This window comes from Oculina patagonica, chromosome 9 (genome assembly GCF_052425735.1).
Source record: "Oculina patagonica isolate OP01 chromosome 9, crgOcupat, whole genome shotgun sequence".
Classification (NCBI taxonomy): domain Eukaryota; kingdom Metazoa; phylum Cnidaria; class Anthozoa; order Scleractinia; family Oculinidae; genus Oculina; species Oculina patagonica.
The window spans coordinates 7023520-7036826 of NC_135766.1; the positions used below are offsets into that span (position 1 = coordinate 7023520).

The following is a 13307-nucleotide window of genomic DNA, read 5'->3' on the forward strand; positions in this document are numbered from 1 at the left end:
TAGCCCATTATATGTTAGCACAATAATGTACTACTAAGTTTCTCCTAGCCTATTATATGTTAGCACAATAATGTACTACTAAGTTTCTCCTAGCCTATTATATGTTAGCACAATAATGTACTACTAAGTTTCTCCTAGCCTATTATATGTAAGCACAATAATGTACTACTAAGTTTCTTCTAGCCTATTATATGTAAGCACAATAATGTACTACTAAGTTTCTCCTAGCCTATTATATGTTAGCACAATAATGTACTACTAAGTTTCTCCTAGCCTTTTATATGTAAGCACAATAATGTACTACTAAGTTTCTTCTAGCCTATTATATGTTAGCACAATAATGTACTACTAAGTTTCTCCTAGCCTATTATATGTAAGCACAATAATGTACTACTAAGTTTCTCCTAGCCTATTATATGTAAGCACAATAATGTACTACTAAGTTTCTCCTAGCCTATTATATGTAAGCACAATAATGTACTACTAAGTTTCTCCTAGCCTATTATATGTAAGCACAATAATGTACTACTAAGTTTCTCCTATCCTATTATATGTAAGCACAATAATGTACTACTAAGTTTCTCCTAGCCCATTATATGTAAGCACAATAATGTACTACTAAGTTTCTCCTAGTCTGTTATATGTTGGCATATCTATAAACAATTTCAATTGATATTCGTAGTTATTTTAGTTCCTCTAATGGTGGGCAAGAATATGCCATCTAGGGGATTCTGGGGGAAATGGGGAATTTGTTAAATATAAAACGTAGAAGTACGTCAAGCAGTACTTATTTAGTAATTTTGAGTTTTAGAAAGACCTTCAGGGCTTGAGACTCACTTTTTTGCTAGCTAGGCTATTGGCTAGTGAAAACGTTGATCTACTACGCTTGGGCAGAGGCACTTTACCGTCTTCACTGACTCTGTTATTATTACCTTTTGGGTTAATTTTAGGTTAAGTTTTGGTAATTTTTACCCTTTTTGCAGTCTTTGATATTCATGTATGTGACGACAGTGTACTTGTGAGTTCTATTCTCTTGCAGTCGATTTTGATGTATGTTCTTCTTCTAAACAAATTTCGGAAAATTAATTTTACTTAGCCATTTTGGCTAGTGAAAGCACAGAACCTACTAGCCAAAACTGCATTTCTACTAGCCTTTGGCTAGTTGGCTATCGTTAGTCTCGAGCCCTGGTTCACTGACCTTAATTATTTGGCTTCATAAAAATCGGGAATAACTTTAGGAATGACCAGCTTTAGTATACAGAATTTGTCATGTAAAAAGTGTTAATTTAGCGATTGTTTGTTGTGATAGGCCAATCTCAAGAGGTGGACAGACGATTATTTGAATTCACTCAATAGAAGTTGATGTCCTGGAAAGTGTTAGAAGACTTGTTGGAATAGTGATAATGAAAAGGAAACTTTTTAGAGACGAGCAGTTGACAAGAAACTAATAGTTGACAAACTTGAGTCAATAACACATGACAGAGCCTCCTATCTGTACAGGGGAAAAGGGATGTGTTTTTACCAAGTAGAAAAGTAGTGTGAGGTCAAAATGGCTGTTACGCCACAAAATGTAATAACTGACACAAAATGTAATAGTAACGCAAAATGTAACAAGAGCTCTTAGAGCTTACAACTGCGCTGGTCTCGTGAGCACTTTAGGGGAGCCATGTCAGGGGAACAAAAAATGCGCGCCGCCCCCCCCCCCCCCTTATCCCCTTTACCTGCGTCGAACAATGTTGCGACTGACAAACAAGATGGTAGGAAAACACCTTGCGTGACATTTCATGGTTGACTAGTTCCATCCGAAATTATACTATTACGTTCGTGTCAAAGAATGTGCTGACATGACAACTTTCACTTTCACAAGGCTTTGATTGTGATCGGCCAGTCACGCAATGTTTAAAAAGCTGTTATTCAGCTACTTATGCAAACCTTACGAATCCTTTGGCCTTCATTTAGCAAGTTTAGTGTGAAATATTCAATTTTTAAGCGAAATGTATTTTTCTTTCTTTACTCTGCTAAAAACAGCTCAAGTATTCTTCTCAAATTTGATTTAAACCTTTGCTTCAATATTCTATTGTAGGAACGATTGTTCAGTGTTTAAACATTAATTCGATACAACACTGGATGCTGATTCAATAGATTGTCTGGCTTCACGGATCGTGGGAATCTGACTAGCATTACCATACAAGAAAATATTTAATTGCAGATGGAACTAGTCAACCATGAAATGTCACACAAGATGTTTTCTTATGGTTTGTTTGTCAGTCGCAACATTTTTGACGCAGGGGATGGAGTGAGGGGGGGGGGGGGTGAATTTTTTGAACCTCCAACAAGAGTCCTCTGGCTGGTCACGTGACCAGCGCAGTTTTAAGCTCTAAGAGCTTCTTGTTCTTTCTCAGTGACCAGACTGATGCCCCGCTCGGCCGGGCTCGGGTCACGCAAGGTTTAAAAGCTAGAAAAAACTTACCAATGGGAAATTTTCAAATGCTTTGGTCTTAATAAGCATGTTTAGCATGAAATGTCCGATTTTGAAGCGTTTTACTCAAAGAAATTTCTAAATTTTCATGCGTCAAAAGAAAAATATATTTCAGCGGGCCAGAATCTGTGAATAAATACCATTACGTTGGTGTAAAAGAATGTGCTGACATGACAAGTTTCACTTTCGATCGGCTAGACCTCGAGTCACGTAATTTTTCAAAGCTATTATCAGCTTCCTTTCAAATCTTTGCGAAGCCATTAATCTTTCCTTACAAAATTCAGTGTGAAGTATTTTGAAAAGTTTGAATCGAAAAAATACTAAAATTTCACGCTTTAAACAAATACGCTTTAGCGGGCAAGAATTTACATTTATTTACATTACGTTTGTGTCCTGGAATGTGCTGGCGTTAGCAAATTTTTACTTTCACAAGACACTGATCGGCAAGAATCACGCAATGCTCTGAAAGGTTTAAATCTGCCACAAACGGAAACTAAACAAATCCTCTGGTCTAAACTTAGCATGTTAAGTGTGAAATGTTTGACTTTTTAGCGTTATTTTTTTTTTGGAGCTGTGTCATCTAGAGGATTTCTGAAATCTGATGGAAAACCACTGAGACAAACCCTGACTTGCAAGGGTTACGTCATTGCTAAATTAATTCCCCGGGGAATTCCCATTCAGCAAAACACAGGTCTAGTGTTTTTTTTCAAATTTGATTTAATTATTTGCTCCAATATTCCATTTTCGGAGCTGGTTATTCAATCTTTAAACGGTAATTCAAGACAACACTGGATGCTGATTTAAAAGATTTTTTTGTTTCACGGATCAGGATCGTGGGAATTAAATTTGGCCAGCATTAGCATATAAGAAAAATATTTTTACGCACAGTATCAAGTCCGCTAAAATATATTTTTCTTTCATAGCATGAAAATTAATTATTTCTTTTGAGTCAAACACTTAAAAAATCGAACACTTTACATTAAACATGCTTAGTAGACCTTATTTTCGTAAAGTTTCCAAAGGTAACTGATTTATTCCTACGTGACGTTGCGTGACTCGACGTTTGGCCGAGCGGGGGCATCAGTCTACTCACCGACAAAAAAAACCCTGTGCAGAGCAAGAACTGCGCAGCGCAGTTAATAACTTTCGACGCAAAATGTAATAGTAACGCAAAATGTAATAACTTTCGACGCAAAACGTAATAACGTCGGTAACGCAAAATGTAATAGTGTTTTGGTTGGTATATGTTTAAAAATATTGAAGATCCGATACGAGGATTCATTGTAAGAAGATAAAAAGCGTTCTCTGGTAAAATATTTTAAAAATTATTAGCTTTCGACAGCCAGACTGCTGTCTTCGACGGATAAAAATGAAGTGATAAAATGGACCTAAAAATTTGAATATGACTAGCGAATCACATAAATTAAAAAGTTAAAAGTATGTGTAAAAGAATGTTAAACGGAATGCTAAAAGTGTATAAATTACTGTTTGTTTAAAAGAATGTTATATTGTCCTGGCAGAGGGCACGAATTGTTGTCGGCCTCGACCGTTTTTGCCGTGTGCCACGATTTAAGTGTCTTTCTAATGCGATTGTTGCCCTTGTCAATTATCTCCGCGTTTTCAAAGTCGATGGCATGATCAAGAGTCCAGGCATGTTTTGCTACATTGGAGCCTTTAGCGCATTGTTTAGTATTCCTGATATGTTCTTTTCGCCGTGTGCTAAACGATCTTTTTGTCTCGCCGATGTAACTCCAGGGACAAGACGCACAAGGGATTTTGTAAACAACATTACACTGGTCGTCGACCGGAGGTCGAAACTTGGGAACAGGGAACTCTTGTTGTAGTGTCTTGATTGGTTTGTTGGTTACTCGGATATCGTGACTTTTGAGAATTCTTGTAAGAGGTTCGGTATTGCCTTTGATGTAAGGAAGGACCGCGAAACTCTGACTATTCATTGGATCAGTCCAACTGAAGAACATCCCAACCAGTTCTTCAGGTGAAGGTGTTGGGGGGTTCGAAGATTTCTTTCTTATGATATCAGCTGTGACCTTTGGTGGGTAGCCATTAGATTGTAACGCGATGCTAATGCGATCAATTTCACGGGCTTTTCCATATTCCGAGTTTGGTAGTTTTAGAGCTCTATGCAGAAGTGTCGCTGCAGTGTTGATGTTGTGATCTCTGTCATGATGTGAGCGAAAGTCAAGGTATCTATCCGTGTGTGTGGGCTTCCGGTAGACATCAATGTTGAGCTTATTATTGTCGCGAGAAATAAGAGTGTCGAGGAATGACAACTGGCCATTAGATTCGTGCTCAATGGTGAAGGAAATATGCGGGTCGATAGAGTTCAGAGAATCATGGAAGGAAGCAACAGCATTCTTCTTGATGACACAAAAACTGTCGTCAACATAGCGTTTCCAGATTTTGGGTGGAACAGGGGTTGAATTGATTGCTGTTTCTTCAATTTCCTCCATACATAAGTTGGCTACAACGGGGCTCACAGGACTACCCATGGCACAGCCGTGGATTTGTTTGTAGATGTTGTCGTTGTAAATGAAATAATTGTTGGACAGCACAACGTTTAATAAACAAATTATCCTCACCAACATCCTAACGCCTATCCAAAATCGTAATGGCTTTTCAGTCCCTAACTCACAAAACTTTTCCCGTGATATAGCTGACATCAACATCCTAGATGACGAAACTATGGTCTCCTTTGACGTGGTTTCGTTATTCACCGCTATTCCTGTGGAAAAAGCTTGCAACTACATCAGAAATAAATTAGAAGATGATTCTTCTCTCCATTCCAGGAGCAGTCTAGACATTGATGACATAATTTGTTTATTAAACGTTGTGCTGTCCAACAATTATTTCATTTACAACGACAACATCTACAAACAAATCCACGGCTGTGCCATGGGTAGTCCTGTGAGCCCCGTTGTAGCCAACTTATGTATGGAGGAAATTGAAGAAACAGCAATCAATTCAACCCCTGTTCCACCCAAAATCTGGAAACGCTATGTTGACGACAGTTTTTGTGTCATCAAGAAGAATGCTGTTGCTTCCTTCCATGATTCTCTGAACTCTATCGACCCGCATATTTCCTTCACCATTGAGCACGAATCTAATGGCCAGTTGTCATTCCTCGACACTCTTATTTCTCGCGACAATAATAAGCTCAACATTGATGTCTACCGGAAGCCCACACACACGGATAGATACCTTGACTTTCGCTCACATCATGACAGAGATCACAAAATCAGCACTGCAGCGACACTTCTGCATAGAGCTCTAAAACTACCAAACTCGGAATCTGGAAAAGCCCGTGAAATTGATCGCATTAGCATCGCGTTACAATCTAATGGCTACCCACCAAAGGTCACAGCTGATATCATAAGAAAGAAATCTTCGAACCCCCCAACACCTTCACCTGAAGAACTGGTTGGGATGTTCTTCAGTTGGGCTGATCCAATGAATAGTCAGAGTTTCGCGGTCCTTCCTTACATCAAAGGCATTACCGAACCTCTTACAAGAATTCTCAAAAGTCACGATATCCGAGTAACCAACAAACCAATCAAGACACTACAACAAGAGTTCCCTGTTCCCAAGTTTCGACCTCCGGTCGACGACCAGTGTAATGTTGTTTACAAAATCGCTTGTGCGTCTTGTCCCTGGAGTTACATCGGCGAGACAAAAAGATCGTTTAGCACACGGCGAAAAGAACATATCAGGAATACTAAACAATGCGCTAAAGGCTCCAATGTAGCAAAACATGCCTGGACTCTTGATCATGCCATCGACTTTGAAAACGCGGAGATAATTGACAAGGGCAACAATCGCATTAGAAAGACACTTAAATCGTGGCACACGGCAAAAACGGTCGAGGCCGACAACAATTCGTGCCCTCTGCCAGGACAATATAACATTCTTTTAAACAAACAGTAATTTATACACTTTTAGCATTCCGTTTAACATTCTTTTACACATACTTTTAACTTTTTAATTTATGTGATTCGCTAGTCATATTCAAATTTTTAGGTCCATTTTATCACTTCATTTTTATCCGTCGAAGACAGCAGTCTGGCTGTCGAAAGCTAATAATTTTTAAAATATTTTACCAGAGAACGCTTTTTATCTTCTTGGTATATGTTTGTTCGAAACATTCATATATTTATTTTTTAATTATTATTTTTCATTTATTAATAATGGTAATAGGACTGAGTGGAGTCCAATTCGGTCTATAATCATACGAGTGATAAACAAAATCGGACGACCGCGAAGCGGGAGTCCGATTTGTTTAATCACGAGTATGATTACAGATAGAATTGGACGACACGAAGTCCTGTTACCAATTAATCAAAACTATGACAAAATTTGAGAAACAAACTAACCTTTAGTCAAATGGTTTAACGTTTTTATAAAAACTGAAAAACATAACAGTTTACTCAACAAAATGCACAACAACAGCGCGCGCAAAATGACGCGTACTGTCCAATTACACAGGCATGACGCGTAAACTGTCCTATTACACTGTCCAATTACAAGCATGACGCGTACACTGTCCTATTAGTGCTCAAATCGGGCTGCTGATAACCAATCACCGATCGAAAATTTTGTTATAGTTTTGATTAAGATCATAATAGGCACCCATCAGAGACTTGCTCTAGGCAAGAGTTTCAATATCAAGGCACAATTGATAGCAAAATCTTAATAAATCTTAATTTACTGGAGAACCCGCAATTAAAAGAGCCCTGAAATAGTTTAAAGTTTCAGTTTACATTTTCAAGTTACATTTTTCCTTCCTCAGAGTTGCAGTTAGATTTTGTTTGAAATAAGATTCTCATCAATTTAATATATATATATATATATATATATATATGCATAATTCTTTTACCGATTTTTATTTAAAAAGGAGCTGACTCGCTTCTAGCGTAATATTGCAAGACGCTAAATTGAACAAAGTCGCTTGTTTGTTAGTACGTTAATTAGCGTGATAATATAACGGATAAAGAATTGAATGATATTTCATTGTTGCCATATAAAGTTAGCATATATACCATTACAAATCGTAGTTTTTGTACCTTCACTTCAAAATAAAGAAAGGCATGTGTCATTTGGAGGGCTTTTTTGTATGAAAAAATACTTTTCTACAGGAATTTAACGAGAGTTCACCTATTCACCCCTTTTCCCCTGGAAAAATCAAAGTAGCCTTTTGGAAAAGCTCGTGGCGTCCGCCAGTTTAAAAAAAAATACAGATGTTCTGTCCCTTACCCACATGTAATTCCTTATATTTCGAACAAATATATACCAACCAAAACATTATTACATTTTGCGTTACTTTTATGTATTACATTTTGCGTCAAAAGTTGTTACATTTTGCGTTACCGACGTTATTACATTTTTCGTCGAAAGTTATTACATTTTGCGTTACTATAACATTTTGTGGCAAAAGTTATTACATTTTGCGTTACTATTACATTTTGTGTCAGTTATTACATTTTGTGGCGTAACAATGGCTGGATCTTGCCCAATTTCATTTTTCACGCAAAAGCGAAGCAAACCTTATTACATGAAATTTTGGCGTCACGTTAATTTAGCGATTTTGAAAAATCCGTATTTAGCGACACTTTAATTTAGCGATTTTTCGTAAATTTTGTAACATAAGTCACTTAATTGTAGAAGCTGAAACGTTTTTGCGAATTAAGGTAAGGTATTAAAAAATTTTGCGATGACAATAGAACATGTGAAAAAAATTATTAATCGTTTGTCTCATGATGTGCGTAGTCACTTGGTGATTCATATCACAAGTGACTACACTGTTGTTACTATCTACTTTACCATGATGAACAAACACATTTTTTTTTTTTACGAAATAGAAAATTTATTTGATAAAATCATAAGCGTCAATGGCTTCATTAAAAAAATCACACAACGTTATAACAAAACAACTAAAACTGTAACTATAATGTCATATCTTCAGCTTCATGCTTTCCTCACTCATATTTACATCGTTTCACAAAGTCAATCCTCCCTTGCTAGCCATTAACATTCTAACAACACCAATCAAGCCTGGTAGATTTCTTCAAATGGATCAACAGGTGGTAGTGGTTTGTCGCTGTTGACGATTTCTTTGACTCCCGCTTTCTCCCAACGGACCAGATGGTGGAATTTCATATTATACTCACTTTAATTTAGCGCCACGTAATTTTGGTGCATTTTAATTTAACGATTTTTTGAAAAATCGCTAATATCGCTAAATTCAAGTGTCGCCAAAATTTCATGTAATAAGGTATCCAGCTATCCTAAGCCTGATGTATGGAGGTTTGGCTGGTGTTGTTAATAAATATCTCGATTTAGGCAAGCCTAAAAGCGTAGCTTCACAGTTATTTATTTTCACTGCCCATTAGTGCAAGATAGATATCTTACGTCACAACAAAATACGGAATGCTCATGGCACAACACAGGGACCGCGCAGAGGGAGGGGCTAGGGGAGCGTTAGCCCCCCCCCCCCTCCCCCGCCACTTTTAATAATGAGTAATAAGTTAGGGGCAAAGTATACGTGCAATGATGAATTAACAACAGACATTGTAATTTTTTTTTTTCAATTTTAACCTTGTGCTAGTACAGGTTTATGTATTTTAAATGGTTTCATTCTGCAAGTCGACCTCTCAGGAAAACCATTAATTTCGTAATTGGTTAATTTGGACCCGAACTCGTGACCTGGTTAGGTTTATAACGCGATTCCCAAATAAATTGTTCGGTTGTCGAGTCCAGTTAATAATGGTGCGATTTCTTGCCGCCATTACGTCCTGGCTTTTCATCACGGTATGCAAGTTGTTTACTCGTACTTGTAAAATTAAGTGGCAACCAGTGCAGCTGGTAAAAAATCGTTTTCGACTGCCCGGAGGTTAAAAGCACGGCTTCGTTCAACAATAACCCTAGAGCTACTAGATTTAGCAACCTGACGATTTTAAACTGTCACAAAGAAAGGAAAGACAGACTTTCTCTTCTTGACATTGTAAAGGAATTTACAGATCGTAATCGTAAGAAAAAACAAATGTTGGTACCTTTAAAGTGTCTGGTCCCAGTTGTTCAAAGGGTGGATAACTTAACAAATAGATTCCATTTTGCCGTGCGTCTGTTCAGTTATAGATCACAGATGACGTCAAAATGTGGTATGAACAGAGAAGTGGCCCACGAGGCGCTAGCCGAGTGGGTCACTGATGTTCATACCACATTTTGACGTCTTCTGTGATCTATAACTGAACAGACCCACGGCAAAATGGAATCTATTTGTTTTAAATAATAACACAAGACTTCGGCACACTTCAGTTTGAGCAATGCCGCCGTAAAGATGAGCTAAGTTGTTTTGATTTAACTATTAAGTTTTCGTTAACACGAAGCACTGTTATAATCCGATTAATTAAATAAACAGAAAAATGGTCAATTGAAAGTCAATGAAAAAACTAACCTTTATTCCGATTTGGAAAGTTGTTCAAATCCGTAAACATAACCGAAGCGTTCAACCGCAATTCGTTTGTTTCCCGTGGCGTCGTCTAACTGTACAACATCGGTCAAACTTTCATACAGATTTCGGATAATTTCTCGAATAATTCACTGTCTTCTTCAAGCTTGTTTCGCCCAGTTAAATGCTTCGAAAGGTGAACGATGCTTGGCGTATTGTTTCTCACTGAAGATTTGTAATTAAGTGTCATTGTCAGTAAGAACCGGGCAAGCTCCACGGATCGAGGTTGGCCGATTCCCTTCTAACTTTCAGCGTTTTTTCTCTATCGGATAAGATTACGATCGGTGCTATTCTTGGTAAAATAAATTAAATTCCTTCGGATTTTGACCACCCCCTAGTTTTTGGAGCAAATTAAGCAAGATACGGTGGCGAATTTTTGTCAACTTCCGACGGCTAATTTTACTAACGTCGGACAACTCTTGATCATTTTTACGACTGTTACGTATTGTCCTGCATATAAACAACTCATTTCTGTAATATAAACGATTTTGGATAAAAAGCTTTACTTTGGCTCGACTCCAAATATTAGCATTTTTTGGTTATCAGATGCAAGGAAATTTTTTGCAATTTTTAAAGCCAATTTTCTCCAAAGTGCGGCAGTCTCTTTTGAAACCAAACATATCTTTTATGAGCCCTTCCATAATTCTAAATAAATCCGCAAACTCTCATTTGGCAAGTCAAAATTGTTAAAAGCGGGATTTAAGGGGGACTAGCAATTCCCACTTTAACAGCAATGACGGTCAACTCGTCTTGATTCAATCTTCTTTAATCAACTCTACCTCAGGCGTAGAACCTTCACTTACAATGTTGTTCTTAATTCTCTGGTGTGTAAAGCAGCTCGCGCCCTTTTATGATAGCCAGATTCTTTAACTGTCAATCTCTGTCAAACGCCAATTTTGATGTGTCTAAGCTTACGTAATGACTTGCGCAGTTAGTTTTCGTTGAAGTACGACTGCGCGTTTAAGGCATACCTTCGAGCTATTTGCGATGTCGAAAACGCTTTTCTTTCCAAAATTTCGTTACGAACCAAACGTGAACTGGCCAAAATAAAACAGCGCGAGCTATGTAAAAATTACAAACATTGTTTTTCTACAACAAAAACAGTTACAAGTAATACAGTTGTACAGTTAGAGCCGAAAATAGGTTTTCTTGTTAACAAGTTCAAACAACAACTTTTCCACTAAAATCGAAGAAGAAGGGGCGTGTTATTCGGTAACTACAGTCCGACCCCTTTCCATAAATGAATACTAAGTTGTTTACGAGTTCAGAGCAGTCGTTTGTGCAAGCCGAATTTAAAAGAATGTTTGCGTACATGGCTGTTCAAACAAGGATGTACAAAAGAGTGGATAAACATTGTACAATAGTTAAAAAGGTTCTTTGTCCTTACAAAACGTGGAAAAATAAGGTCAAGGTTTCCTGCTAGAAAAATATCACCGAATACAAGAGTACAAAACAACTTAAGGTCAGAAACAAGTTATTCCAGGAAAGAATCCGTGGTTGACCAATCTAAGGTCAAAAAGGTCAAGATCTATTTAATCATAAATTAGCAAACAAGTATGTCTTTTGTTCTTAAACAATGGTTGATAGTGTAGGTTACCTAGGAATGAGTAAATATTATGAATTTACTTTGTCATCTAATAGTAAAGCAAAAACTGTTTTCCGGCAAGTATCTCTCAAGAAACCTTGACTCTTGCTACAAAAACACACACTAGATAAGAAAAATAACTTCAACCAAAATTACACTCAATTCAAACATTCTCAAAAATCAGTATATAATTGATAACGTAGTCAAGATGAAATAAGTGCTTGATGATAAAAATAACTCCACAAAAGGTGACAAGGAAATGAATTTATTACGTGAAAATTAAAATTTGTAATGTAAAACAACTGTTCAAAAACCTCGACTTTTTATGGTTTAACAAAATCCAGTCGCGTGAACTTCCTCGCGAATTGACCTAATTAGCATAATTTGATCTAATTTGCATAATTGTCGATTTTCCAGAAAATTGTCACGCTTGTTGTTTGATGTTGAAGGTGTTTATTAACTTCATTTTTAGTATTAATGAGCACGATAGACTACTTTCTGAGCATAGAAGGTATATTTAAAAGAATTTTCCCACTTACAAAGTAAAAGTCTATCCTACAGGCTTCCTAAGAATTTGACCAGACTTGCACTATGCCTATTTTTTCGGGAAAACTTTACTTATGAGCTGTTCAGATGCAAACGATAATACACATCATCGTATTTTGTTTATTATGAAACTGATTGTTTTTTCAGGCGTAAAAAAAGACCGCACGTTTGGACCTTTCGGTGTCTGATCATATGCTATATTGAGTATACGACTGAACTGAAATGGCACTTATAACAAACGTCGTGTGTTGTATTTAATCTACAATAAAGCAACAAGATTGACAGAACTAGTTAATCTTCGTAACCAAACATCATGCCAAATAGCTGGCCAGTTTAGTTACGCGTTGCATGCAAGAAGCTTGTTACTAAACTTAAACCAGAATTTAATACACGTTTCAATATTGTTTCAATTTTTTGTTTGACAATGTGACAGTATATAGAGATTGTGTCAAAAAAGCTGCTTAATACACTATTTTGTTATTGAAATCTCCCAGCTATTTCGTATTTACTTTTGTTCTGTCGGAGACGAAAAATGAAAACGTTTTTATCCTTGATCACGTCTATACAGTGACATTTCTTACAGCATGTAGAACTATAGTCTAAATACTAAGATTTTTACCTAACTGCTAAGATAAGTTCAGAGCTGAGTCCGAATGATTAATTTGGATACGAATATCGATAGGGAATAATAGAATAAGAATGACGAATTTTCACTATGGAATAATAGAATAGGATACCAGCAAGGTATAACATAATTTTAATAGAGCTGTAATAATGGAGATGCTAGAGATGGTTAATGAACACTCAATTATTCCTTTTCTTACTTTACATTTATTAAAAATGCTTGTTCAATTCAGCTTATATCGTAGGTTCCTTGGCAGAGTGTCCTCCACCACCCCCACCCCTATCCAACCCACATCCCCATTCGACATCATTTGTGCCAAAATTATTAGTTATTAGCTGTAAGCTTTTAGTTAAGTTACTTTTGAAAGCATGTACAAATTTCGGAAACTGCTTCAATGGCCTCGATAAAAGTCTTGTCTTGATAACGGTCCGCTTTTCATCAGATGTAGCTGCTTGCAGATTTCTTTCAGGACAACTAGTTTGAGATTGCCAATTTTGTTGGTTTTAACAAGGTCGCAAATAATCAAGAAACAAAAATTGATGGCTTTGCT

General features: G+C 36.9%; 3 protein-coding genes across 4 annotated transcripts in view; 2 read left to right on the forward strand and 1 right to left on the reverse strand.

Moving 5' to 3' along the window:
• LOC144666767 (uncharacterized) overlaps positions 1-4182 on the forward strand; it is a 67887-nt gene extending 63705 nt beyond the window's left edge. For both annotated transcript variants that reach the window (XM_078528156.1, XM_078528157.1), the window contains one exon: positions 1310-4182. In XM_078528156.1, coding sequence (XP_078384282.1) covers positions 1310-1363 — 54 coding nt within the window. In that variant the 3' untranslated portion in view covers positions 1364-4182. The remainder of the gene's footprint in view (positions 1-1309) is intronic.
• On the reverse strand, positions 1466-5085 carry LOC144666556 (uncharacterized). Its single transcript, XM_078527973.1, has 2 exons — positions 4036-5085; positions 1466-1492 (listed from the first exon to the last, which is right to left on the reverse strand). The coding sequence occupies exons 1-2, from the start codon at positions 5083-5085 to the stop codon at positions 1466-1468; spliced, it is 1077 nt and encodes a 358-aa protein (XP_078384099.1).
• LOC144666557 (uncharacterized) lies at positions 4997-6216 on the forward strand. The gene is made up of 2 exons (XM_078527974.1): positions 4997-6115; positions 6208-6216. The coding sequence occupies exons 1-2, from the start codon at positions 5183-5185 to the stop codon at positions 6214-6216; spliced, it is 942 nt and encodes a 313-aa protein (XP_078384100.1). The 5' UTR covers positions 4997-5182.
• The last annotated feature ends 7091 nt before the right edge of the window (positions 6217-13307 follow it).